The 27,977-nt window shown below is 37.4% G+C and overlaps 1 protein-coding gene across 1 annotated transcript in view; it reads right to left on the reverse strand.

Moving 5' to 3' along the window:
• The window catches only part of LOC128636210 (mucin-5AC-like), a 146,802-nt gene that overhangs the window by 87,833 nt on the left and 30,992 nt on the right, over window positions 1-27,977 (reverse strand). Inside the window, exons 9-12 of the mRNA XM_053689254.1 lie at window positions 27,485-27,623; window positions 20,778-20,888; window positions 2,342-2,411; window positions 1,564-1,701 (exon numbers count right to left, since the gene is read on the reverse strand). Of these exons, the coding sequence (XP_053545229.1) occupies window positions 1,564-1,701; window positions 2,342-2,411; window positions 20,778-20,888; window positions 27,485-27,623 (458 nt within the window). The remainder of the gene's footprint in view (window positions 1-1,563; window positions 1,702-2,341; window positions 2,412-20,777; window positions 20,889-27,484; window positions 27,624-27,977) is intronic.

A 27,977-nucleotide genomic window follows, 5' to 3' on the forward strand; every position in this document is an offset into this window, starting at 1 on the left:
CCACAAGAGAGGCTTGTCTTGCTTTGCAAAGATCCAGACTTTTTTATTATATTTGTGAGTTACTCTTGAAAATAAAGACCACATGAGCGTTAAACAGCTTAAGCAGCTTCATTAATAGGGGCTGAGGATTAATTTGTACACAGGATACTGTGGGGTCAATTTATCAAGCTCGCCGGAAACAAAGTTATGAATAAGCGGTCTAAAGAACACTGCTCCATAACCTGTCCGTCTGCTCTGAGGCTGCGGACAGAAATCAACCGATCAAATACAAAAACTGCTGGTGCAATGATAAATGCCAAAGGCGTATGCTGTCGGCATTTATCGATGTGCAGCAGACATAATACGCTACTTCGTATCATGTCCCCTCGCATATTAATAAATTGACCCCTGTACCTCTTATTCTAAAGCAAATATAAGATAAATCTTAATTACAGTTTGCCTTATTGTTGCATCAAGTGTAATTGGTTCGTTTATTACATCTAGCATTTCATTTCAAATAACTCTGAAATCTCCAGGTGGGCGCAGAATGGGTTAATGTCTCTTTACCAATCTGTCGACTGGCTGAGTGTTTGTTTAATATGGGCAAGTTTCGCTAGACCATGTAAGTTTTTTGGGGGGAAAAACACTTTCTATAAAAATACAAAATAAGATAAAATATGGAGATCTTCCATAGAGCAGTTATTTCTATGCAAAATACATGTACTTATTAACCCCTTAAAGGGACATTAAACACTAAATATATTTTATATGCATAATATTGAGGTTATTCCCCTCCTCAGGGCCGGCTCAAGATATTGTGCTGCCTGGTTCTGAGAATGCAATGACGCCCCCTCCCCAGTAGTAACATTACTGATTAGCATATCAACCTATTAGGCCTGGCCGCTGACCTTACTAAGCCTGCCTACCTGCTTGCAACTAATGCTTATGCACAGTTACACAACAAGTGGGAAGGAAGTTAGGTAAGAGATACACTTGTCCCACTGTAAATGTCACCCCTGACCAGTATTGTGTCTTTGTGCATGATGAGATTAGAGTGCTGGCAGCCTGTGAATCCCCCCACGGAGACAGAAGACAGCATTGGTCTGGGTCTAATTTAGTCACTGAAGTGCTGCCCCTTGTCAAGTGCTGCCTGGGTCCATTGAACCCACTTGGCCCCATGGTTGAGCCGGCCCTGCTCCTCCTCCTGCTAGCTATGGATGCAGCCATGTTGAAAGCGACCTATCATTGCATTCCAGTGCTGATGTGTTTGCACATGTGCAGCAAATCTCCTTCAGATACCTGCAATGTAACTTAAGTTCCAACATGGTGACGCACATAATTAGAGGGAGGTGTGTGAAATGTATTTAGTGTTTTATGTCCCTTTAAGGACAGAATTATGTTCCAGTTTCCGCTCTTAAAGGGCAATTAAGTCGTTAAGGGGTAAATTAGAACATACCACATATTCGTACCATGACATTTTAGTTGTATTCATTAAACCTCATTGATAGACATCTCCGGCAAATATAAAATATATAGTTATTATTCCCTAGAGTATAATATATAAAGCATGGATATTTAGGTTACCGCATGTGTCTCCCTGGTATTCAGAATCCAAAATGACAAAAAGCTGCATAACTGGAGACAGCTGAACTTGAATCTGTATCCCACTGAAGCTTTGCACAATCAAATAGAAAGAGGATGGCGTGAAAACTGCAATATTTTCTGAAGAAAGAATGCAGAAGATGTTAAAGCTCAGGAATGAATATGCCTGAAACAAATCGATAAATATGTTCAAATATAAATAAATGTATAATTTACGCAAATGTATATTGTGTACAAAATATTTATTTACATTGCCTTTAAATGGACACTAAAGTCAAGATTAAAGGGATACTAAGCCCAACTTTTTAATGTACTCCTATTATTAATTTTTCTTCGTTCTCTTGCTATCTAAATGTAAAAAGCAGGAATGTAAAGCTTAGGAGCCGGCCCATTTTAGGTTCAGCACCCTTGATAGAGCTTGCTTATTGGTGGCTTAACTCCCATGATGCATTTGTGAGTGTGCACAGTAGCGCACCTTATGAATTGGCAGGCGGCTCCCTCACAAGCAACCCCCACCCAATTTTAACTGCCCCTGTGCCCCCCCATGCTACCCCACTGGGTAGCCACCAATAAGCAAGATTAACCCTAAAGGAACAACTTCCCATACATTTTATACTCAGCAGCTGGTATAACAAGGCATTTGAAACATGTTAAAGGCAAAACAACTGTCCCTTTAATTGCTGTTTTTTTATATGCAGATTTGTGAGCAAGGAATACTGTAGAGGGAATAAACTCTTGAATTCAAAAACATAATAGGTACCTGTGACTAGAGGTATCTGTGCATAGATACCATTCAGCAGGACAGTTCCAGATGATTTTACTGTGATAACCTAGAGAAATTAAGAGAGAGAAATAAGCTGTATTTACTGTACTCTCAGCATATTACATATATAGGATTCTTGAGGTAGGATTTTATAGCTACCTTGAGATTAGTTATGCATAATTAAACAACGTTGCAATATATGTTCATTATTTATTATGCCCCCTTTTCATGTAATGTAGCTCTAAAAATTTAGCAATTTCTAATTCTCATAACTTGAAATGCACCTGGTGACTTCTTAAGGCAAACCTTGCTACATGTCTGTCCCTAATGGGCTTTAACTGATAACACCTACAAAACAATGCATTTTACATCATTTAAAAACATTTAGACTTGGCTGATATGTTATTCTATTGCAATACAAGTTTAATAATTGCAAGTTGTTTACTGTTCCATTAAAATAAATAGACATGTATACAAAACTTTCATGAAACAAAAAAACAACAAGAAAAAACAACAATCATTTCAACTCCTTTAATAAGCAGTGGGCAGCCCCAAATTGTAGATTTTTTGTGTCTTTACAATGTATTTGAAATGATAAAATCCCTTGTTTGACTGTTTCGATGCACATAATGAGCCCTTTTTGTCATGCAGGGGGCTGGCCAATCAAAAGCTGTTTTCAATGATTCCCCGCACTATAGGCAGAGAATTGTTGGTGGTATAGTGGGTGGAACTCACATGCTTTATGGGAATGCTGGTGACATCACAAAATACACAAGTGGTCACATCACAACCATGTGCAACCAAAATAATATGTTATGTCTAGAGACCCCTAATAAAGTTTATTTTCTAGCAGACAAGTCCCTCTCTTAAAAAATATATGACTTTTGTCTGTAAAGTTAGTTGATCACTGTGGTAACGGTAAACACCTTGCAAGAAAACAAAGTGCTTTATTTCTGTACTGCACAATGGGGCCTCTCTAATGTATATTTACCCCCAAAAGCCTGTGTGGGCCCCTATTTCACATGTGGCTACCCATGATGACAATTTAGTCAGGAGATTACCGTAACCGCAGTGGTCACTTTTTGTATTATTTACTAAAATCTAAGCAAAGATATACATGGGCCTCTATTTATCAAGCTGTCAACTTACCTGCATTCAACGGCACCAATACGCTCGCCTAAGATCGCCTAACATTGCTGCTGCGGACCTGAATACGTTCTCCCAAATTATCAAAAAAGCTGTCAAAAAGCCCCACACCAAGTACGGGGCGATGAGCAGCAGACTATTGTTAACTAACAGTTATCGATCTCGCTGCTCTTCGGCTTTTTCACAGCTTTTTTGCTACCCTGTCACTAAACACCCACACTATACTATACTGTTTTACCCCTAAACCGCCGCTCCCGGAGCCCACCGCCACCAACATTATATGTATTAACCCCTAAACCGCCACTCCCGGAGCCCACCGCAACTCTAATAAATGTATTAACCCCTAAACCGCTGCTCCCAGACCCCGCCGCAACTAAATAAAGTGTTTAACCCCTAAACCGCCGCTCCCGGAGCCCACCGCCACCTACATTATATTTATTAACCCCTAATCTGCCCCCCACACCGCCGCCACTATATTAAATTTATTAACCCCTAAACCTAAGTCTAACCCTAACCCTAGCACCCCCTAACTTAAATATAATTGAAATAAATCTAAATAAATTATTCCTATTTAAAACTAAATACTTACCTAATAGTTACATTGTAGCTATATTACGATTTATTTTTATTTTACAGGCAAGTTTGTATTTATTTTAACTAGGTACAATAGTTATTAAATACAGGGAGTGCAGAATTATTAGGCAAGTTGTATTTTTGAGGATTAATTTTATTATTGAACAACCACCATGTTCTCAATGAACCCAAAAAACTCATTAATATCAAAGCTGAATAGTTTTGGAAGTAGTTTTTAGTTTGTTTTTAGTTATAGCTTTTTTAGGGGGATATCTGTGTGTGCAGGTGACTATTACTGTGCATAATTATTAGGCAACTTAACAAAAAACAAATATATACCCATTTCAATTATTTATTTTTACCAGTGAAACCAATATAACATCTCAACATTCACAAATATACATTTCTTACATTCAAAAACAAAACAAAAACAAATCAGTGACCAATATAGCCACCTTTCTTCGCAAGGACACTCAAAAGCCTGCCATCCATGGATTCTGTCAGTATTTTGATCTGTTCACCATCAACATTGCGTGCAGCAGCAACCACAGCCTCCCAGACACTGTTCAGAGAGGTGTACGGTTTTCCCTCCTTGTAAATCTCACATTTGATGATGGACCACAGGTTCTCAATGGGGTTCAGATCAGGTGAACAAGGAGGTCATGTCATTAGATTTTCTTCTTTTATATCCTTTCTTGCCAGCCACGCTGTGGAGTACTTGGACGCGTGTGATGGAGCATTGTCCTGCATGAAAATCATGTTTTTCGAGGGAGGCTTCCTGTGAGACGCACACGTCAACATCCGGTGCGCAGGCTCTGCAAGACAGAGCGTGACCAACGCTACACAAGCAGCAACTGATCCTGTTGGCGGTTTTTTTCTCTGCAAAGCTGCCCAGGGATTTGGAGCACAGTATCCGGCTGCAAAGAGGAAGCCCCCGGCGCCTGCACTAATCAGGTGGCGCTGATACCAGCTTTAACAGATGACCTGGTGTCCTGAGGCACAGCCCGTCAGACAGAAGCACAGGGAAAGGAAAGTAAAGTCGGTGAGAGAGTGACACGGTGCAAGCAGTGGAGCAGAAGCAAGGAAAAAAAGGGAACTTTCAGCTTAAAGCCTTTTTCCTGTATCCAGAGGCAGACGGCGGCAGCAGGTATCTACGCCGCGGGGGAGGTGTCCTGTGCGGCGTGGTGTCCTGTGGGAGCCTAAGCAGAGTTACAGGCTGACGCGAGGACTGAGTCCAAGCAAAGAGAAACATCCCGAAAATCGCAAGTATTATCAGCTTAACCCCTGTGCACCACACTCTACAAGATTGAATCTGTTAAATACAAATCTGTGGCATAGCCTCAGGACACACTAGGTACTTTGCATCAATATCCCTCTCTGATCAAACTGTTTTGACGCTATACAAAAGGGATCTATGTGTAAATTTCTGGACTGACACTTAAGCAAAAAAAAAAAAAAAAGGTCTACCACATCTTTATATGGACCTATAACAAAGCTAATTAAGCTCTCAAGAAAGAGTGATACATTTAATAGTTTCTAAGATGTATTTCACTGTATGTTTTTTCTTTTTTTTATGCGGATAATTTAAAGTTTCCCTTTCAAGGGTTTTTGCTGCAATACTTTAATCTTGTTACATTAGGGTTTGGTTTGCAGGATGTAACAATAAGCCTTCCAAATTGTACTCTCCATTTTAGGCTAAACTCTGATACAATAAGCTGTAAAAGGATCTTTACTGTAGCTGGAATTGATGTTTAAGGTATGTGGGTGAAACAGATAAATATTTTGGCCTCAGACAATCAGCAAACCCCCAAGATAAAGTCTCGCCCGTCCTCAAATAAGGGGATAAAAAGCATCCTATACTCCAGTGCTTGCCTGTACTCAGTCTTTCCTATAACCTGGTCAAAAGTCTGCCGGATTAACCCCATCTTAAGGCTTATGGCAAAACTGTATATAGCTACCCCAAATAGGGAATAGTGTGATCAGCTATTGTAAGAGAAAATACCCTGTAGTTAATGATCTGGTATCCATATGTATACAGATACTTCCACGTTTGAAATCCACTTTAGTGTTGACATATCTGGATTGTCTTTTTTTTCTTTTTTTCTCTCACTTTTTCTTTTTTTCTAATTTGTTTTAAATCAAGAGTAAAATAAAAAAATAAAAAAAAAATAAAAAAAGATATATATATATATATATATTTATACTTATACTTACACACACACACACATATAGACAGCTCCTCTGAAGCTGTACATAAACACACTTTTTGATTGTCTTTCTTTCTAGGACATTAGTACTCACGGCTCACACACATAGGGGGGAGGGATTTCTCTCACCACTAGAATCACTTTCACTTAAAATCACTATCTTATTAAGAATAGGAACTTTTCACATAATAAGCTTCTAGTCATTAACAGGGTATGGAAAAATATATCACAAATGTAAAAGTAAGATCACCAGCCATGCCAGTAAAAAAAGATAAAAAAATTAAACCAATACAGGAAAACTCCGAAAAATTAGATACAAACGAAGATGGGACTATGATTGACTCCCAAATAATATTAGACAAGTTAGCAGATATGATAATGCCACAGTTTGAATCCTTAAAAAGTGAGATTACGGCCCTGACGACAGAAGTTAGACACTTTGCAGCACGAATCTCTGAGGTAGAGAGACGGGTATCAGAATTGGAGGATGTTACTAATTTACAAGAGACAGCGACTAAAAAAACAGATGAAACAATTAAAATTTTACAAAATAAAATTCAAGACTTAGAGGATAGATCCCGACGAAGTAACATTCGAATAGTTGGCCTTCCTGAAATTAGTGAATATAAAGATCTATCTACATTCGCTGCTATAACACTACCTAAATTACTTGGATTAAGTTTACAAAATGAAAAATTTCAGGTAGAAAGAGCTCATAGAACAGGCTCCAGCATAAAATATCAAGACGGATATACGAGACCAAGAATGGTCATGGTAAAATTTTTAAACTTTCAGGAAAAAGTAGATATAATGCGGGCATATAGAAACCACAACCCACTTATGATAGGAAATACTCAAATATACCTTTTCCAAGATTATTCGGCAGAAACAGCAGATAAAAGAAAGAGTATGGCGCCATTCTGTACAGCCTTAATTCAGAACAACTACAAAGCTAGTTTAAGATACCCAGCTAAGATAATAATAGAAGACACAGAGGGTAACAATGTGGCCTTAAACAATTGCATAGAAGCTAAAGCATTTTTTGTAGAGCATAATTTACAGGTTCTAACCCGTAACATTAAAAGTGACAAGATCAGAAGATAAGTAACAAGTTATTAATGAATAAAAGTAAAACAAAACTCTATAGTGTAATTAAATATCCTGATCATAGCGTTAAGAGTTTTATGCAGAAGGTATTTGCTTTAAAATTGCATTATTGCTGGTTATATCTATGTGTTTTTAAATTTGTTTTGGGGATCTCCATTGGAAATAGTCCGCTGGACCCCCTTAAGTGTTGGGTGTTGTTTTTCCTTGTCTTTTTTTTTTTTTTTTTTTTCTTCTCTTTTCTCTCTCCTCTCCCGGTTCACTCTCTCCCAAGCCCCCGCACTCTTGTCTGCAGTATAATACATATAAGAATAACAAACAACGAGTGGGCTAAGATATGTATAACTTAGTGTCTTGGAATGTGGGGGGGATCACCTCCCCAATTAAAAGGAAAAATGTTCTCAAATTAGCGAAAAAACAAAAAGCAGATATTATTTTCCTACAAGAACTTCATTTAAAAACGGCAGAAATTGCAAAACTTAAGGCTAACTGGATAAAAGAAATTATTGCTACACCTTGTGATAAGCGTAGTCGTGGAGTAGCCATCCTGTTCCACAGAGATCTGGAATATGAGATAATTAAAAGTGAACTTGACCCGGAGGGCCGATATATTATAGTACAGCTTAGAATGGACAATTGTGTCTGGTCCTTCTGTAATATTTATGGCCCCAATAAATGTGATAAAATCTTTTGGAGTAAGATAGAGAAAAAACTATTTCCTCTGCGAGGGCAAAATTTAATAATTATGGGCGACTTTAACATGACTCTAAATCCAGTTGTTGATAGATTTAAACAAGCAAATAAGCAACAATATAGACAAGAGGCAAAAATTTTTGGAAGCTTATTGAAGAACTTAGAGGTTGAGGATATCTGGAGGATACAGCACCCAGATGAACGTAGTTTTTCCTGTGAATCTAGAGCTTTTAAAAACTTTTCACGAATTGATTTATTTTTAGTGGATAGATCCCTCCTCAAACGCGACATGGATACCTCGATTAACGAGATCCTCCTCTCAGATCACGCAATCATAGGGTTAAAAATAAGAGCTAGAAAAACAGGAACCTGTAATAATTTTTTCTTCCCAAAGTACATGTGTAATAACATCAAATTCTGTAATTGGTTAACTAATGCCTGGAGAATCTTTTTAGCCAATAATGCTAGCTATGCTGATAAAACAGAGATTCTTTGGGAAACAGGCAAAGCAGTACTCCGTGGGGAGATTGTGGCCTACATGTCAAAATTAAAAAAGAAGTTCCTGGCACGTGAGGTTCAACTAGCAAAACAACTTAAAAATGCATATAACACTTACTTGTCCAATCCACAACCCAACACATGGGGCAAATACAAACAGTCAAGAGAGGAAAGAGAAATATTTTTAAAACAGAAATGGACCAGGGAAGATCTAAAAGCAAGGGCGACCTTTCAAGGCCCGAAGGGTATGTGTGCAGGGTATTTGGCAAAGTTGATTAAAATAAGAAATAATAAAAATATGATTTCAAATATAAGGGAAGGAGCTAGATTATATACAAAGGCGTCGGAGGTTAGACAAGCATTTTTTAGATACTACCAAAAATTGTATTCTGCTGAAGATATAGATACAGCTGCTAAAAACAAATTTTGGCAAAGTATCACAGTGCCCAGAGTCTCACCAGCGGCTCTCAAGGAGATCAATCAAAGAATAACTGAAAGGGAAATAGATAAAGCTATAAAAAAATTGAAAAACAATAAAGCTCCGGGCCCTGATGGGCTGCCAGCCGAATTTTACAAAAGCATCAGAGTAGATATTGTTGATATGCTAGGTAAACTCTATAATGATTACTATGTTAATAATGGCAATCAATCAAAATACTTCACGAGTTCAATTGTTACGTTGATTCATAAGAAAGGTAAAAATCGTGAAGAATTAGGGTCTTATAGACCAATATCTTTGCTGAATGTAGACTATAAGATTTTGATGGCAATAGTGGCAGACAGATTAAAAAGGGTGTTAGGTGAGGTTATACATCATGATCAGGCAGGCTTTATGCCAGGCAGGAACGTGGTTAGAAACATACGCCGCATACTGACAACAATAGACTTCTATTATAACAAATTTTTGGGACATAAGCAAAGCATTAAAGGTGGCCTGGCCCTCCTTGCACTAGATGCGGAAAAAGCATTTGATGCTATTACATGGGACCATCTATTCACGGCTCTTGATAAATTCGGCCTGCAAGGTAATTTCTTTAATTTAACCAAAGCTATTTATAATAACCCCAGATCACAATTACTAGTAAACGCAGAACTCTCGCAATATATAACATTACATAAAGGGACAAGACAGGGATGCCCGCTGTCGCCACTTCTGTTTAATATTTCCCTCGAACCTCTGGCAATTCTTTTAAGGCAAGAGTTAACAGGTATCCGACTTGGCAAGCAGTGTATTAAAATTTCCCTATACGCAGACGATCTACTATTGTATCTATATAAAACGTCTGAAAGCATTCCAAAATGTCTTAGTATAATAGGAAACTATAGCAGATTTTCTGGGTATAGAATGAATTTGCAGAAATCGGAGATCCTTTGGCTACAGAAAAATGATAAGAGCTATACTAAGCACGGATTTCACGAAGTGCAACAGTTAAAATACCTAGGTATAAACATAAGCAAAAATCCGAATGAATGGTACAAAATAAATTATGAAAACTTACTGGATAAACTACCTCAAGATCTAGCCAAATGGAGTATGTACAAATTGTCACTTTCAGCAAAGATAATGGTAATTAAAACAATTATATTTCCTAAATTGTTATTTTTGCTTCAAAACTTGCCTCTATTCATATCAAGATTAGACTTACATAGATACAATAAATCAATATCTCAATTTCTCTGGAACAACGGTAAACCCCGTATGGCTATAAACAAACTGATTCAGCGTAGAAAAGAAGGGGGTCTGGCACTTCCTTGCCTTAAAACATATAATCTGGTGACCCTAGTCAAATTTGCAGTAGACTGGCTGGTAGAGGGGGACTACGTCACCTACTATAATCTGGAATCAGAAGTAATTATGCCTTATAATCTTAAATCATTACTGCACACAGATAAAAATTCAATCCCTAACAACATTTTCAATTTACTAACATTCAAGAATGTCATAGCTTGGCAGAAATATTGCTCCCTCTTAAACTGTCAATATCATATTTCTAGTTTTTGTCCTATTATGGGTATGCCCGACTTTCTGCCCGGCCTGTCAGACCCGGTATATAAAATTTGGAGGGAGAAAGGTTTAAAGAATTGGTCCCAATTCAGACAAGCTGATACAATATATATCAAGTCATATCGAGATATGGTAATTGAGTTTCAATTGAATCCTAAAAACTTTTATGCTTATCTACAGAGTAGGAGTTATTTTAATCAACTATGTCAACGTTACGGGACTGAGTGGGAGTGGCCAGAAATAGATTCTGGATTAAAATTATATAAAGCTGGGAAGAGATCAATCTCAATATGGTACAATATGTTATGTAACGTATCCGGGACGATGCATGTGGAAAAAATTACAATCTATATAAATAGGTACTTCCCGCAGGTGCAATCACAAGAGGTTAAAAAAAGTCTTATCAACTTGGATTTGGCCACGTCAGTGTATAGTTGGAAAGAGTCTCAATATAAACTATTAAATAACTATTATTTAACTCCGGACAAAATTAATAAATGGGCCGATAATGCATTGCGTTGTAAATGTTTTAAATGCAAAGCTGAGACCGCTGACATTATCCATTGTCTTTGGGCCTGCCCAAAAGTATTGCAATTTTGGGGCAAAATTAATTATTGGCTTAATAAATTTTTAAGCACTAAAATATCATTAACTGCAGTCAATGTATTCCTGTTATATGATGAAGGAGATAATAAACCAGACAAACTCCTTATAAATCTGGCTATTCTAGCCGCCCGCAACATAATATTTAAAAATTGGAAAGCACCAGGAGAACCTAGTTTGAAAGAATTTATTAATACAATGGATACTCAGATGACGATTGAGCTACTCAATATTAGACCCTATTCAGAGAAGAGACTTAAGGATTTCTTCTCAAAATGGTTAAATATAATCAGGGAAAAACCAATGATAGCACAAAAGCAACTCATATTACCCATACAAAATTCCCCCGAATTCATGTTACTTTTGCTAAAAAACATGATACCCCAAGAGTGGGGTATGGGCTAATTTGATAACACAGGGTAAGGTAACTATACTGGGCAAAATAAATAGTACCTGCGGCAACTGAGAGGAGGGAAGTGGACTTGGGGGGGGCTTATTTATATATTTTTTTTTTTTATTTTTTTTTTCTCTCTTCTTCTTTCTTTGTCTGTCCGGTTTTTCTTGTTGTACGTCTTTCTTATTGTTTCTTTGTTTAGTTGATTTTGTTTTTAGTATTGTCTCTAGATGGGGTTACACTATAATAGGTAAAAGCCCCAAAAGCAAGGTATACATTTGGAAAAATGTTTCTAGACTATTCAGCCACTACTGTAAAGTTTCTATAGGTTGGGTTTTTACTTTTTTATAGCGACATAGTGTCAACAGGGTAATTGAATGTTTTACAGAGGTAGAGTCTAAATTGAAAGTTGAAAACACATCTGATTTTAGGCTACGGATTCTTTTAAGTTAAAATTTAACTTATTTGTATTAGTACTCTGTTATTCTATAATCAACGTAAACACCCTGCGTGGTGAAATGCTAGCCCAAATTGTTGGGCTAAATTTTTGTTTCGGTATACCCTGCGTGGTGAAAGGTAAGCCAATTTGTAAGGCTGTTATCTTGCTTTTGGTTAATAAATAAATATATAAAAAAAAAAAAAAAGAAAATCATGTTTTTCTTGAAGGATGCAGACTTCTTCCTGTACCACTGCTTGAAGAAGGTGTCTTCCAGAAACTGGCAGTAGGACTGGGAGTTGAGCTTGACTCCATCCTCAACCCGAGAAGGCCCCACAAGCTCATCTTTGATGATACCAGCCCAAACCAGTACTCCACCCCTCCACCTTGCTGGCGTCTGAGTCGGACTGGAGCTCTCTGCCCTTTACCAATCCAGCCACGGGCCCATCCATCTGGCCCATCAAGACTCACTCTCATTTCATCAGTCCATAAAACCTTAGAAAAATCAGTCTTGAGATATTTCTTAGCCCAGTCTTGACGTTTCAGCTTGTGTGTCTTGTTCAGTGGTGGTCGTCTTTCAGCCTTTCTTACCTTGGCCATGTCTCTGAGTATTGCACACCTTGTGCTTTTGGGCACTCCAGTGATGTTGCAGCTCTGAAATATGGCCAAACTGGTGGCAAGTGGCATCTTGGCAGCTGCACGCTTGACTTTTCTCAGTTCATGGGCAGTTATTTTGCGCCTTGGTTTTTCCACACGCTTCTTGCGACCCTGTTGACTATTTTGAATGAAACGCTTGATTGTTCGATGATCACGCTTCAGAAGCTTTGCAATTTTAAGAGTGCTGCATCCCTCTGCAAGATATCTCACTATTTTTGACTTTTCTGAGCCTGTCAAGTCCTTCTTTTGACCGATTTTGCCAAAGGAAAGGAAGTTTCCTAATAATTATGCACACCTGATATAGGGTGTTGATGTCATTAGACCACACCCCTTCTCATTACAGAGATGCACATCACCTAATATGCTTAATTGGTAGTAGGCTTTCAAGCCTATACAGCTTGGAGTAAGACAACATGCATAAAGAGGATGATGTGGTCAAAATACTAATTTGCCTAATAATTCTGCACTCCCTGTAGTTATTAACTATTTAATAACTACCTAGTTAAAATAAATACAAATTTACCTGTAAAAAACCTAACCTAATTAATTACACCTAACACTACACTATAATTAAATGAATTACCTAAATTAACTACAATTAACTACAATTAAATAAAATTAAATCAAATTATCTAAAGTACAAAAAACCCCCACTAAATTACAGAAAATAATAAAATAATTACAAGATTTTTAAACTAATTACACCTACTCTAATCCCCCTAATAAAATAAAAAAAGCCCCCCAAAATAATAAAAAGCCCTACCCTATACTAAATTACAAATAGCCCTTAAAAGGGCTTTTTGTGGGGCATTGCCCCAAAGTAATCAGCTCTTTTACCTGAAAAAAGTACAATACCCCCCCAGCATTAAAACCCACCACCCACACACCCAACCCTACTCTAAAACCCACCCAATCCCCCCTTAAAAAAAACCTAACACTAACCCCTTGAAGATCACCCTACCTTGAGAAGTCTTCACCCAACCGGGCCAAAGTCCTCAACGAAGCCGGGCGAAGTGGTCCTCCAGATGGGCAGAAGTCTTCATCCAACCCGGGCAGAAGTCTTCATCTTCTATCTTCATCCATCCGGCGCGGATCGGCTCCATCTTCAAGACATCTGATGCGGAGCATCCTCTTCTTTCGACGACTTCTTCAACAATGACGGGTCCTTTAAGTGACGTCATCAGAGATGGTGTCCCTTCAATTCCGATTGGCTGATAGAATTCTATCAGCCAATCGGAATTAAGGTAGGAAAAATCCTATTGGTTGATGCAGTCAGCCAATAGGATTGAGCTTGCATTCTATTGGCTGATTGGAACAGCAAATAGAGTGCAAGCTCAATCCTATTGGCTGATTGCATCAACCAATAGGATTTTTCCTTCTCAAGGTAGGGTGATCTTCAAGGGGTTAGTGTTAGGTTTTATTAATGGGGGGATTGGGTGGGTTTTAGAGTAGGGTTGGGTGTGTGGGTGTGTGGGTGGTGGGTTTTAATGTTGGGGGGGTATTGTACTTTTTTTCAGGTAAAAGAGCTGATTACTTTAGGGCAATGCCCCACAAAAAGCCCTTTTAAGGGATATTTGTAATTTAGTATAGGGTAGGGCTTTTTATTATTTTGGGGGGCTTTTTATTTTATTAGGGGGATTAGATTAGGTGTAATTAGTTTAAAAATCTTTTAATTATTTTATTATTTTCTGTAATTTAGTGTTTGTTTGTTTTTGTACTTTAGATAATTTTATTTAATTTTATTTAATTGTAGTTAATGTAGGTAATTAATTTAATTATAGTGGTAGTGTTAGGTGTAATTGTAACTTAGGTTAGGTTTTATTTTACAGGTAAATTTGTATTTATTTTAACAAGGAAGTTATTAAATAGTTAATAACTTTTTAATAACTATTGTACTTAGTTAAAATAAATACAAACTTGCCTGTAAAATAAAAATAAATCCTAAAATAGCTACAATGTAACTATTAGTTATATTGTAGCTATCTTAGGGTTTATTTTATAGGTAAGTATTTAGTTTTAAATAGGAATAATTTATTTAGATTTATTTAAATTATATTTAAGTTATTGGGTGTTAGGGTTAGGGTTAGACTTAGGTTTAGGGGTTAATAAATTTAAAATAGTGGCGGCGGTGTAGGGGGGGTAGATTAGGGGTTAATAAATATAATGTAGGTGGTGCGGCGGTGTAGGGGGGGGCAGATTAGGGGTTAATAAATATAATGTAGGTGGCGGTGGGCTCCGGGAGCGGTGGTTTAGGGGTTAAACACTTTATTTAGTTGTGGTGGGCTCCAGGAGCGGCGGTTTAGGGGTTAAACACTTTATTTAGTTGCGGCAGGGTCCATGAGCGGCGGTTTAGGGGTTAAACACTTTATTTAGTTGCGGCGGTGTGGGGGGGGCAGATTAGGGGTGTTTAGACTCGGGGTACATGTTAGGGTGTTAGGTGTAGACATTACCATTGGAATCAATGGGATATCGGGCAGCAGCGAACATAGCTTTCACTGATTTCAGACTCCCATTGATTCCTATGGCATCCGCCGCCTCCAGGGCGACGGATTGAAAACCAGGTACGCTGGGCCAGAATAGTGCTGAGCGTACCTGCAAGTTATTTGATAACTAGCAGAAGTAGTCAGATAGTGCCGAACTTGCATTCAGAACATCTGGAGTGACGTAAGCATCGATCTGTGTCTGACTAAGTCCGGCGGATCGTATGTTACGTCACTAAATTCTACTTTTGCCAGTCTGTAGGGTTTGATAACTAAGGGGAATCGGGCTCATCACAAATACGCTGCGGAATTTCAGCGTATTTGCGGGTGACAGCTTGATAAATAGAGGCCATGGTGTTTACAGTTTTTGCTGTAGCTATCTCACATGTCATGAAAAAAACAATATATAATATGTGTGGGTCACTTACTGAACTGTGACTTACAGTAGGGTTTATATGTAGGTTGCAAAAAAAGCTCAAATATGGCTCAGCACTGGGGTGAAAAAGGGTTTAGCAGAAAAAGTGGTTAAAGATCTGTGATTTGAGTTGTTATCTGATGTTCTAGAAACTGTAATAATGTTCTATCAATACACATCACTGGCCTTTAAAGGGACACTGTACATTTTACTATCATACTTTAGAAACGTGGATTTTTATTTATCCTAAAATGAATGTTAAGTCAAGCTGTTTACACTTAAATAAAATCTAATACAGTACAGTATAAGTTGTGTACTTGTTGCTATTGCTTTTATGATGGTGCTCATTGATTCTGAACCAATGAGCAATGACAGGAAGTACCTGTCAGCCAATAAGCATTGATAGGAAGTACTTGTCAGCCAATGAGTATTACCATTATTATTATTATACTTTATTTATGAAGCGCCAACATATTCCACAGCGCTGTCCATGGGTACAATTCATGTAAATAAAACAATATCAAACCTGTAAGAGACGACAACATTTTACAAACACATGGGAACTTACAATCTGGAAGGGTAGGAGGTTGAGAAACAGGAGATGAGGACTGCAAGATTGAGTATGATGTTAATGCAGAGGTATATGAGGGAAATGTTAGGTAATTGAAATTAATTTATTACTGAGTTGGATGGTAGCCTTCTCTGAACAAAAAAATCTTCAGGGAGCATTTAAAGGAAGAAAGATTAGGGCAAAGCCTGACAGCATGAGGGAGAGTGTTCCAGAGGGAAGGTGCTGCACAGTCCTGCAGTCTAGCATGGGAAGAGGTGATATCGAAGATGCAAGGTCGAAGATGCAAGGAGCAGGTCATTGTTGGATTTTAGTGGGCAGGCTGGAGTATAGTTGTTGATTAGAGAGGATAGGTAGTGTGGAGTGGAGTTATTGAGAGCTTTGTATGTAAGGGTGAGGATTTTGAATTATATTCTGCTGTGAATGGGGAGCCAATGAAGGGATTCGCAGAGAGGTGCAGCAGATAAAGAGCAACGGAAAGGTGAATTAGCCTGGCAGAGGCATTTAGGATGGATTGAAGGGGGGAGAGGCAGGCCAGTATTATTGCAGTAGTCAAGTTGGGAAATAACAAGGGAGTGGATTATTTACTTTGTGGTGTTAGCTCTCAGAAAAGGGTGAATCTTGGAAATATTGCGTAGGTGGTTGCAGCAGGATGAAGAAAGTGATTGGATGTGGGGTATGAAGGATAGATTTGAGTCAAGTGTAACTCTGAGGCAGCAGACTTGGTGATGCCGTTGACAGGGATAGAAAAGTCAGAAGCCAGCGTAGAGCTTGAGGGGGGGATTAGAAGGAGCTCAGTCTTGGACATGTTAATCTTTAGGTGGTGAGAGGCCATCCTGGAAGAAATACCAGTTATTGCAATTGCTGACATGAGAAAGGTCAGAGGGAGAGAGAGCAGCGGTGGAGAGGTAGATCTGGGTGTCATCAGCATAGAGATGATATTTGAAGCCGTAACTGTTGATAAGTTTACCCAGTTAAGAAGTATAAATGTAGAAGAGTAGAGGACCCAGAAAAGATCATTGAGGTACTCCAAGAAACAGAGGCATTGGAGAGTAGGAGTCACTAGCAAATGACACAGAAAAAGTGAGAAAGATAAGAATCCAAGAAAGAGCAGTGTCACAGAGGCCAAGGAGCTAAGGGTCTGTAGGAGAAGGGGGTGGTCAACTGTGTCGAAGGAATCAGAGAGGTCAAGTAAGATAAGTAAAGAATAGTGGCCATTATTTTTAGCAGAAATAAGATCGTTAGCAACCTTGGTAAGGGCAGTATCATTAAATTAATAGAAAGAGAGTAACACTTTATTAAACATATATGCACAAATGAACAAGTTACCAAATTGGATCAATAGGGAAATGGGTATGGAACTTCCATTCCTATAGTGTCAGGTATTAATGATCCAACTAATAATTTAAAAATAATGGGGCTAAAAATGGGCTATTTGGCCTGGGTAGAGTCCTAAAAATGCGAGGAGGAGTGAGTAGAAAATAGTGTAGGGTGTAATTAATCATGCAGTGCAAACAGTCTATGCGCTCAAAGGCGTCCTCCTGCCTGCGTACTGCTGTGATCAAACCCAGTCAGCCGATTTCTAACTGTTTCCCTATATCTTTACACACCATATATACATGCACAGTATTATATCAATTCCTCTTTATCTATATTCATCTCATAAAGAGCATAACTATGTGAAAAACAATCAATATCTTCATTCACTCAATGCTTGCTTAATAAATCTGAGATACAGTGTATCACAATGTGTCACAGCGTAAATAGTTCCAATGTCATGTAACTAAAAAGCGTAGGGGGTGATACTCAAAACTCTCCTTGTCTGTTAGTGTGTGAATATCATATCACAACAACAATGTGTCCATTGACCAAGTTGAAGCCCCCCGTGACAAAATTGAGTTTAAATTATAATTAAGAAGCAAGTCGTAAGTCGTAACTCCCACAGTCTAAGGCCCTTACACACAGACCACGCCCACCAACACGTTTCGTTACTAGTACGTGACTTCGTCAAGGCATAGGGCCGGCCCAGCCGTTCAGTCTGCCTGTTATAGTCTTAGGTTGCCATGGTAATGACATGTGTTAGCGGAAGTGCTAACCGCATACCTACTATGGCGATCACGTTAATCAAGTACTATTCAACTCATTGGGGATGCAGACTGTAATTCATGTATCCATCTGCATTCTTTTTGTAGAAGCATTTTATTAATGTCCCCCCTTCTACCCTTCAATTTCAGTTGTTCAATTGCAAAGAAATACACTTGGTATTTATTGTCTTTATGTGCTGTGTTCATATGTTTTGCCACTGGTACATTACGGTTCCATTTTATATCCCCCATGTGTTCCAGTACTCTTGTACGTAGTAGATGTTTCGCCCACATAAATTAGGGGGTACTTGCACATGGCAACATATATAACTCTCTTTGTTCTACAGTTCATAAAATCAGTTATTTGATCCCGTTTGCCTGTTTTTGGATGTTTAAAATATTTTAGAGGGGACATATTTTTACATGCCTGGCAGCTACCACATTTGTGGAAACCTTTTGTTTCCTGAAGCCAGGTGCTCTGCTTTATTTGGGAGAAATGGCTTTTTGTCAGAATATCTTTTAGATTCTGGGATCTCCTGTTTGTCTGTAATTAATTCTGTGAGATCAGAGTCGTCTTGTAACACATGCCAGTGTTTTTGAAAGATATTGCGAATTGCACTGTTTCTCTCATCAAAAGTACCTATAATTCTGATTTTATTTTGGATAGTTTGTTCCTCATTGTCTTTTCTTTCTTGTAATAGGATCGGTCTCTCTAATGCTTTGGCTCGTTGATAGGCCTTTTTGAGACACCTATTAGGATAGCCCCTTTCTTTAAATCTCTTCCATAATTCCTTTGCTTCTGATTCAAAACCTTCCTCAGTACTACAGTTGTGTCTTGCTCAAATACTGTCCAAATGGAATACCCATCCTTTGGCTTTTTGGGTGGTAGCTATCCCAATTAAGGAGACTGTTTGTCGATGTGTCTTTTCTAAACAACTTAGTGCTTAGAGTCCCATCTCCCTCTTTCTTAATTTCAAGATCTAAAAAAGATATATTAGTCTCTTCAATCGTAGAAGTATAATGCATTTCATGAGCATTATCATTAAGCCAACACATAAAGTTTGTAAAATCCTTTTTGTGCCTGTCCACAGTATTATCACATCACTGATGTAGCAAATGTATAAATCCATGAATCTCTTAAATGGATTTATGTCTTGATTGAGGATGTAGGTATGTTCAATCCATCCTAAGAACAGATTTGCATATGTAGGGGCACAGCATGTACCCATTGCTGTGCCCCTCTTTTGCAAATATACTTTATTATCAAACAAAAAATAGCTTTGTTTTAGCACAAAATCAAGCAAGTCAATGACAAAATCATCCTCCTCACTCCCTGTCGGATTAATCATTTTCAGGAAAAATTGTACAGCTTGTCTCCCTAATGAATGAGAGATATTAGAGTACAGACTTTCAACGTCAATACTTGCCAGGAGAGTATCATCCTGTACATTAATATTTTCCAGGCACTTGAGGACGTCTTTGGTGTCTTGGACATATGATGTCAATGTATACACAAATTTTTTATCAATGTAGATACTGATGTTTTCTGTCAAGGACAGTATCAGTTGAGTGTTTGGGGCAGAACTCAGATTGCAGGGGGTCAAGCAAAGAGTTGGTGGACAGGAAGTGGGTTAGGCGATTGTAAACTAGTTTTTGGAGGAGTTTTGATGTTAGAGGAAGCAGTGATATGGGGTGGTAGACTGGTAGTTCTCAGGAGAATTAGGGTCAAGGGAGGGTTTTTTGAGTATGGGAGTGAGCTTTGCATGTTTGAAAGAAGATAGGAATTAACCAGTAGAGAGAGATAGGTTGAAGATGTGAGTAAGAGCAGGAGTGAGGGTTGAAGACAGGGAGGGTATTTCAGGAAGTACCTGTCAACCAATAAGTAGCACCAGGAAGTACCTGTCAGCCAATGAGTATTACCAGGAAGTACTTGTCAGCCAATGAGTATTAACAGGAAGTGCATATCAGCCAATGAGTATTACCAGGAAGTACCTGTCAGCCAATGAGTATTAACAGGAAGTGCATGTCAGCCAATGAGTATTACCAGGAATACCTATCAGCCAAAAAGCATTAGATTTTTCAGGCAAAATAAAATGCCTGTTTGTTTAATGTTGCTTTTTCATATGGATGTTAGAAACTGTTTGAAAGCAAAGTCCATTTGAGCCTGGAAAATAATTGTTTTAGTCAGATATTTAGGACTGGATATGTGTCTTAAAATCATACTAAAGGGACATGAAACCCAAAGTTTTTCTTTCATGATTCAGATAGAGAGTACAATTTTTTTAACTTTCCAATTCACTTGTATTATCTAATTTGCTTTGTTCTCTTTGTGTCCTTTTTAAAAAAAAAAGAATGCCTAGGTAGACTCAGGAGTTGCTGATTGGTGGCTGCACATATATGACTCGTGTTATTAGCTCACCTGATGTGTTCAGCTTGCTCCCACTCGTGGGATATTAAAAGAATGAAGCAAATTGGAAAGTTGTTTAAAATTGTGAGCTCCATCTGAATCATGAAAGAAAGATCTCATGTTTCATGTTCCTTTAAATGTTGATGACAAATGTATTACTCACTGTGTTTCCTTTATCAAGGGACAAAGTGACACTCTTTAGACAGGTCTCTGTGTCTGTGATGCCGCATCTCCTCATCTCAGCCAGCACGGTGAATGTGTTTCTTCTGCAGTCCTGAAGAGGAGATATTTATGGTTCATTAATGTATTAGATTTTTAAGTTGAATTTGATATTTATTTATTTTTTCTTTATAGAGAGACAGAAAAAATAGGAATGATCCTCCCCTATATAAAAAGAGAGGGAATTCAACATTATTTTATTCCAAAATGTATTTATTTTAAATTACAATAATCTAAACAGGAATATTCTAAGGGTTATTATTGCTACAAAAAGGATTATTAATAATAATAAGAATAGGATAATATTGTATATATTATAAGGAAAATAATTCTAATTTTACAAACATCAAGTACAAATGCTACAATTTTTGTACACTTTAAACAGCATTAAAGGGATATGAAACATAAATATTTAGCTACCAATCAGAAAGTGCTACCCAGGTGCTGAACCAAAAATGGGCTGGCTCCTAAACTTAGATTCTTGCTTTTCAAATGAAGAAATCAAGAGAACAAAGAAAAATTGATAATAGGAATAAATTAGAAAGTTGCTTAAAATTGCTGCTCTATCTGAATCAAAATTTTGGGTTTCTTATCCCTTTAAACTATTGTAGTTGTACCACAAGCTTCAGATAGGCTGGATCCCCTTTATCGCGTTTAAATGGATATACAGTACAATTGTAAAAATAAAATGCATTGCGCGTTTATAATTGCACTATTGCTTGCATCTAACTATCGCCTAGATTACGGGTTCTGCGTTAGCTTTAAAAAGCAGTGTTAAGAGGTCCTAACGCTGCTTTTTAACGCCCGCTGGTATTACGAGTATGGCAGGTACAGGTGTACCGCTCATTTTTTTTCCGCGACTTTTCCATACCGCAAATCCCCTTACGGCAATTGCGTATCCTATCTTCTTAATGGGATTTGGCTAACGCTGGTATTACAAGTCTTGGAAGAAGTGAGCGGTACAGCCTCTACCTCTAAGACTCCTACCGCATTTAAAAGTCAGTAGTTAAGAGTTTTATGGGCTAACGCCGTAACATAAAGCTCTTAACTACAGTGCTACAAAGTACACTAACACCCATAAACTACCTATGAACCCCGAAAACCGAGGCCCCCCCACATCGCAAACATTATAATAAAATTATTTAACCCCTAATCTGCCGACCGGACATCGCCGCCACCTACATTATACCTATGAACCCCTAATCTGCTGCCCCAAACATCGCCGACACCTACATTATATTTATTAACCCCTAATCTGCCCCCCCAACATCGCTGCCCCCTACCTACACTTATTAACCCCTAATTAATAATAATAATAATCACGCCCACTTCATCACATCATCTTTTCAGGATTTTTTGGATATTCACAATAATTTTTGAAATTTGATTTGAAAACCACTACGTTTTTCTTTTTTACACACTTCCTCATTTCACCGTTTATTGAGGGATATATAAGGATAACTGTTTAAAATAGAATCTTCATATTGGACATTCACTCTCTGGAAAGAATTTAAAGTTTGGGACGTACATATTTATGGACACCTACTCAGTAAATTGATGTTTTTATATATTTATATTTTTTATCCAACCATCAACAGCTGTTTTATTGTAATTTATTTTGTGATTAAGATTGTATATTGTTGTGGTTTTTAACCACAATTGTATTGTTTTTTATATAGATATATGCATATTTTATTGTTAATTTTAAGTGGATCCACTTTTGTATCTTGTTTGTATATTTTAGCTATAAGTAGCTTATAAAATATTTTATATACCCCTATAGAATTTCAATATATTTTTTATTTAAATAATCTTGTCACTACTAGTGTCTTAGCCTTTTAGGAGGCGCTCTGTGTATTTATTTTTAGCACTACATTTGTATTTATTTTAACTAGGTACAATAGCTATTAAATAGTTAATAACTATTTAATAGCTACCTAGTTAAAATAATTACAAATTTACCTGCAAAATAAATCCTAACCTAAGTTACAAATACACCTAACACTACACTATCAATAAGTTAATTAAATAAATTAACTACAATTATCTAACATAAAATACAATTAAATAAACTAAACTATATTACAAAAAAAACACTAAATTACAAAAATAAAAAAATATTACAAGAGTTTTAATTTAATTACACCTAATCTAAGCCCCCTAATAAAAAAAGCCCCCAAAATAAAAAATTCCCTATCCTAAACTAAATTACAAAGTAATCAGCTCTTTTACCAGCCCTTAAAAGGGCTTTTTGCGGGGCATTGCCCCAAAGTAATCAGCTCTTTTACCTGTAAAAAAAACAAATACAATACCCCCCCCAACATTACAACCCACCACCCACACACCCCTACTCTAAAACCCACCCGATCCCCCTTTAAAAAAACCTAACACTACCCCATTGAAAATCACCCTACCTTGAGCCGTCTTCAGCCAGCCGGGCACCGATGGGACAAAAGAGGACATCCAGACCGGCACAAGTCTTCATCCGATCTGGCCAGAAGTCTTCATCCGATCAGGGCAGAAGAGATCCTCCATCCAGCAGAAGTCTTCATCCAAGCGGCATCTTCTATCTTCAATCAATCGGAGCGAGTACATCTTCTATCCAGCCGACGCGGAGCCATCCTCTTCTTCGAGGGACGCCATCTTGGATGACGTCATTTAAAGGAACAGTCATTCTTCTTTAGGACATCGGAAGAAAAGGATGAAGACTTCTGCTGGATGGAGGACCTCTTCTGCCCCGATCAGATGAAGACTTCTGGCCGGATCGGATGAAGACTTGTGCCGGTCCGGATGTCCTCTTCTGTCCCATCGGTGCTCGGCTGGCTGAAGACGGCTCAAGGTAGGGTGATCTTCAATGGGGTAGTGTTAAGGTTTTTTTAAGGGGGGATCGGGTGGGTTTTAGAGTAGGGGTGTGTGGGTGGTGGGTTGTAATGTTGAGGGGGGTATTGTATTTGTTTTTATTACAGGTAAAAGAGCTGATTACTTTGGGGCAATGCCCCGCAAAAAGCCCTTTTAAGGGCTGGTAAAAGAGCTGATTACTTTGTAATTTAGTTTAGGATAGGGAATTTTATTATTTTGGGGGACTTTTTTATTTTATTAGGGGGCTTAGATTAGGTGTAATTAGATTCAAATTCTTGTAATATTTTTAGATTTTTTTTAATTTAGTGGGTGTTTTTTTGTAATATAGTTTAGTTTATTTAATTGTATTTTATGTTAGATAATGGTAGTTAATTTATTTAATTAATTTATTGATAGTGTAGTGTTAGGTATATTTGTAACTTAGGTTAGGATTTATTTTACAGGTAATTTTGTAATTATTTTAACTAGGTAGCTATTAAATAGTCAATAACTATTTAATAACTATTGTACCTAGTTAAAATAAATACAAAGTTGCCTGTAAAATAAATATAAATCTTAAAATAGCTGCACTGTAACATATAAACCACAAATGCGGAATCACATGTGAAGTGGGAAGCAATATTAAACTTTTCATTGGTAGAAAATGAAGAAAAATTTGTTACATTACCTAAAGTATACATGCAAAGAACACAATTTGCTTTGTTGCACCTAAAGAAACCTTTTAGGGGCAACAAAGCAAATTGTGGTCTTTGCATGTATACTCTAGGTAATGTAACAAATTTTTCTTCATTTTCTACCAATGAAAAGTTTAATATTGCTTCCCACTTCACATGTGATTCCGCATTTGTGGTTTATATGCTACAGTGCAAATGTGGGGTTCAATACATTGGAAGAACATTGAAACCCCTAAAAAAGAGATGGGGTGAGCACCTGAGAAACCTTAAGAAACCGCTAATGAACCACAGTATATCACGTCACAAAAATGCACATCATGTAGATGAATCAGATATTTTTAAAATCATTCCTATTGAACTAATTCCACCCAAGTGGGGTAGAAATAGACTTACACATTTACGGCAAAGAGAAACCTATTGGATATAGAAGTTAAAAACCCTTAATCCATATGGTCTCAATGAAAATCTCGATATGGCTGCTTTTAATTAATTTTATATTTGATATTACATATATTTTTTAATTATCTTTTTAATCGTCTTTTTAATAAAAATGTATTAGTTATGATATATTAATATATTTTTAACATTTTGTATAATAGTTTTTTGTATTTCTCAATATGGCAGATTTTGTTGCCGAAAGGGGTATTTTTTTGCTATACAAGTGTATGGTAAACAAAGGAGAGTTATAATTACCCTTTATAAATACTGTGAAGTGTAATATATTTTACAAAACCCCTTAGCATAATTTGGGATTGAGTAACTTTAGATATTTGTTGTTATGGTATTACAATACTTCAGGAAGGATTTTGTATTATTTTACACTTTTAATATTGTTTAAATGATAATTCTGTTTAATGTAATATGTATGAAGTGCTGTAAAGTTTTACGCATATACAGTGTTTATGTTTAACCGTTTCACTTTGAAATATGGTTATCCATATATCCTTTAACCTGTGCTCCAATATGGTTCTCTGACACATTATTTTCAGTGTCTTGATAATGGGAGTCCACCAGCAGAGGTGATGATATGTGTAATCATCTGTTTCTTGTAGTATTCACTGTTATATATTTAGTCTTTGTATAAAATTATTTAATACGGCGATTTTGTTTCATTGTTTCACTTTGAAACTTGGTGGTCAATATGTATTTATACCTGTATTTTAATACGGATTTGTGACACTTCATTTCAGTGTCTTGATAAGGATAAGTTAAATCTGTGAGCAGAGTTGAGTATATATGTGATCATCAGTGTTTATTAATTGTAACATTTAATGCTGATTACATATTCATGCATAGTTATTTATTTATTGTGTTCAATTACAAGTCTGCCGACTTTGCATTGTTTAACACTGGGACATGGATTGGGTTACGCATGCGCGTTTTTGTGTGGTACAAACTAGAATACACACCCACCTTTTTGTCCAATCTGGTGATTGCCGGTTTGTCTTGTTATTTGATTGGATACTGATGTTTTAGCGCAGGCGCACTGATCAGTGTTAGACGCCGACAGATTGTTTATAAGCTGTGATGTTTTATTTTATGTATACAACTGATGAAACGGTCGGGAGACCGGGAAACGCGTTGTGTTTTTGTATCAACAATAAACTGAAGTTGATTTTATTTGGGCCATCACGAGCTTTATTTTATCTACTATCCTTTGAATATACTAGCTCAACTTTAATGCACCTTTTGTTGACTAGCTACCTCTGAAGAGAACAGCGGGTTTGGCGTTGCAGCTCACACGAAAGGACAGCTTGCTGAACAGCTGAAATAGTTCAGATCGTACCTGTGGCACTTCTCAAGTGCTCTGGATCCTGTAAGTGTGCATTTATCTTGCGCGTGATTGTTTTATACTCATTGATAGAGCACTATTGTGGCGCCTTCTTCTCTTCTTTCACTATCTACAGATCCCTGCTAGTTTGTCTAACAACATTTGAAGAAGTTTTGCTGCCACTTTTCCATATTGACTGGAGACCTGAACTGAGACATCCCCTACTTATGATCATTAAGGACTTATTTCCTTGATATACCCTATTTAGGGGACCAAGTTTGTGGTTTGAATTTTACTTATCCATTGCTGTGCATAAGAACATTTTATTGCACTGTACTATTTATGTTCATTATATTTCACTGTATTTATAACTAGGCACACAAATAGTGAGTTTTATTTTTTTGTGGTATATCACCATTATATATTACATCATTTTTTTTTTATTTATCACCTTTTATAACCCACAATGGAATAACTTTATCTATGTGTTTATAGGCACATTTAACATACACAAGAACATTTTATCAGCCCCATTGTATCCTATGGGGAAATCGTGCACGAGCACGTTTTTCCAGCTTACCGCTACCGTAAGCAACGCTGGTATTACAGGTAGAAGTGGCGCTAAATTTGCTCAACGCTCACTTTTCTGAGGCTAACGCAGCCATTCAGAAAACTTGTAATACCAGCATTGTTTAAAGTGTGCGCTGGAAAAAAAGGAGCGTTAGCTCCGCAAGTTTTTACCGACAAAACTTGTAATCTAGCCTTATGTGTTTAACCACTGCAAATGTGTTAAACACATAGTTAAATCAGCTCCAGAGCAGCAATGCACTACTGGTGAGCCAAATACTAGAGACATATGTGTGTAGTCATCAATCACCAGCTACCTCCCAGTAGTGCAGTGCTGCTCCTGAGACTATCTAACAAAGGATACTAAGAGAACAAAGTAAATTAGATATTAGAAGTAAATTGAAAAGTCATGCTCTGACTACCATGTCCCTTTAAGCATGGTAGCATTTGTCTGAGCCTGTAACATTTTACACATTAATTGGTTGCTTCAAAATATGCACTAATTTATTTCTTAATTGGCCGCAACAAAAACATGAATTCCACCAGTCATATCGCTGAACTGTTCTTGATTTGCAAATACAAAATAACTTCTGATGTATGAAATGAGTTTAGTGTCCCTTTAAGACTGGATAAGAGCAACTGTAATCAGGAGTGTAAATAGTTTTTATAACAAATTAAGGTCTAGCTAATTAAGGTTCTGCTGATTTTATGGGAACCTTATTATAAAGTCAGAAGGGACAAGCTAAGCTGGGAATACAGTTTAAATATTGAGCTGGTTACCTTAGTAAAGATGTAGTTACAGTCTCCATGAAAGTTGTAGTGCCCTCCATCGTAGGTGCTGATATGAGCTCCCCCTGCTAGAGAACAGTGACCAGGACATGGCAGGGACTCGCAGCTCCACTGACCTCCTGCACAGGTGCTAATACAGGGAGGAACAGTAACCAAATGAACTGAAGGGGTGTGAAACAGAAGTCAGTGGTGTAGTGAGAGAGCTAGAGAGACAGACATAGGGAGAGACACAGTCAGGGAGAGAGGCAGACAGAGAGACAGACAGAGGGAGATAGATAGATAGATAGATAGATAGAAATAGACAGACAGGAAGCTAGAGAGAGGAAAACAGTGAGAGAGAGCTAGAGATAAAGAGAGAGACAGAGAACAAGAGACAAAGAGAGTGAGAGAACTGGAAACAGAGAGGGAGACAGATAGAGACAAAGAGAGGGAGAGAGACAGAGATAAAGAGAGGCAGAAAGATAGAGATAAAGAGAGGGAGAGA

This window comes from Bombina bombina, chromosome 7 (genome assembly GCF_027579735.1).
Source record: "Bombina bombina isolate aBomBom1 chromosome 7, aBomBom1.pri, whole genome shotgun sequence".
Taxonomy (NCBI): Eukaryota; Metazoa; Chordata; class Amphibia; order Anura; family Bombinatoridae; genus Bombina; species Bombina bombina.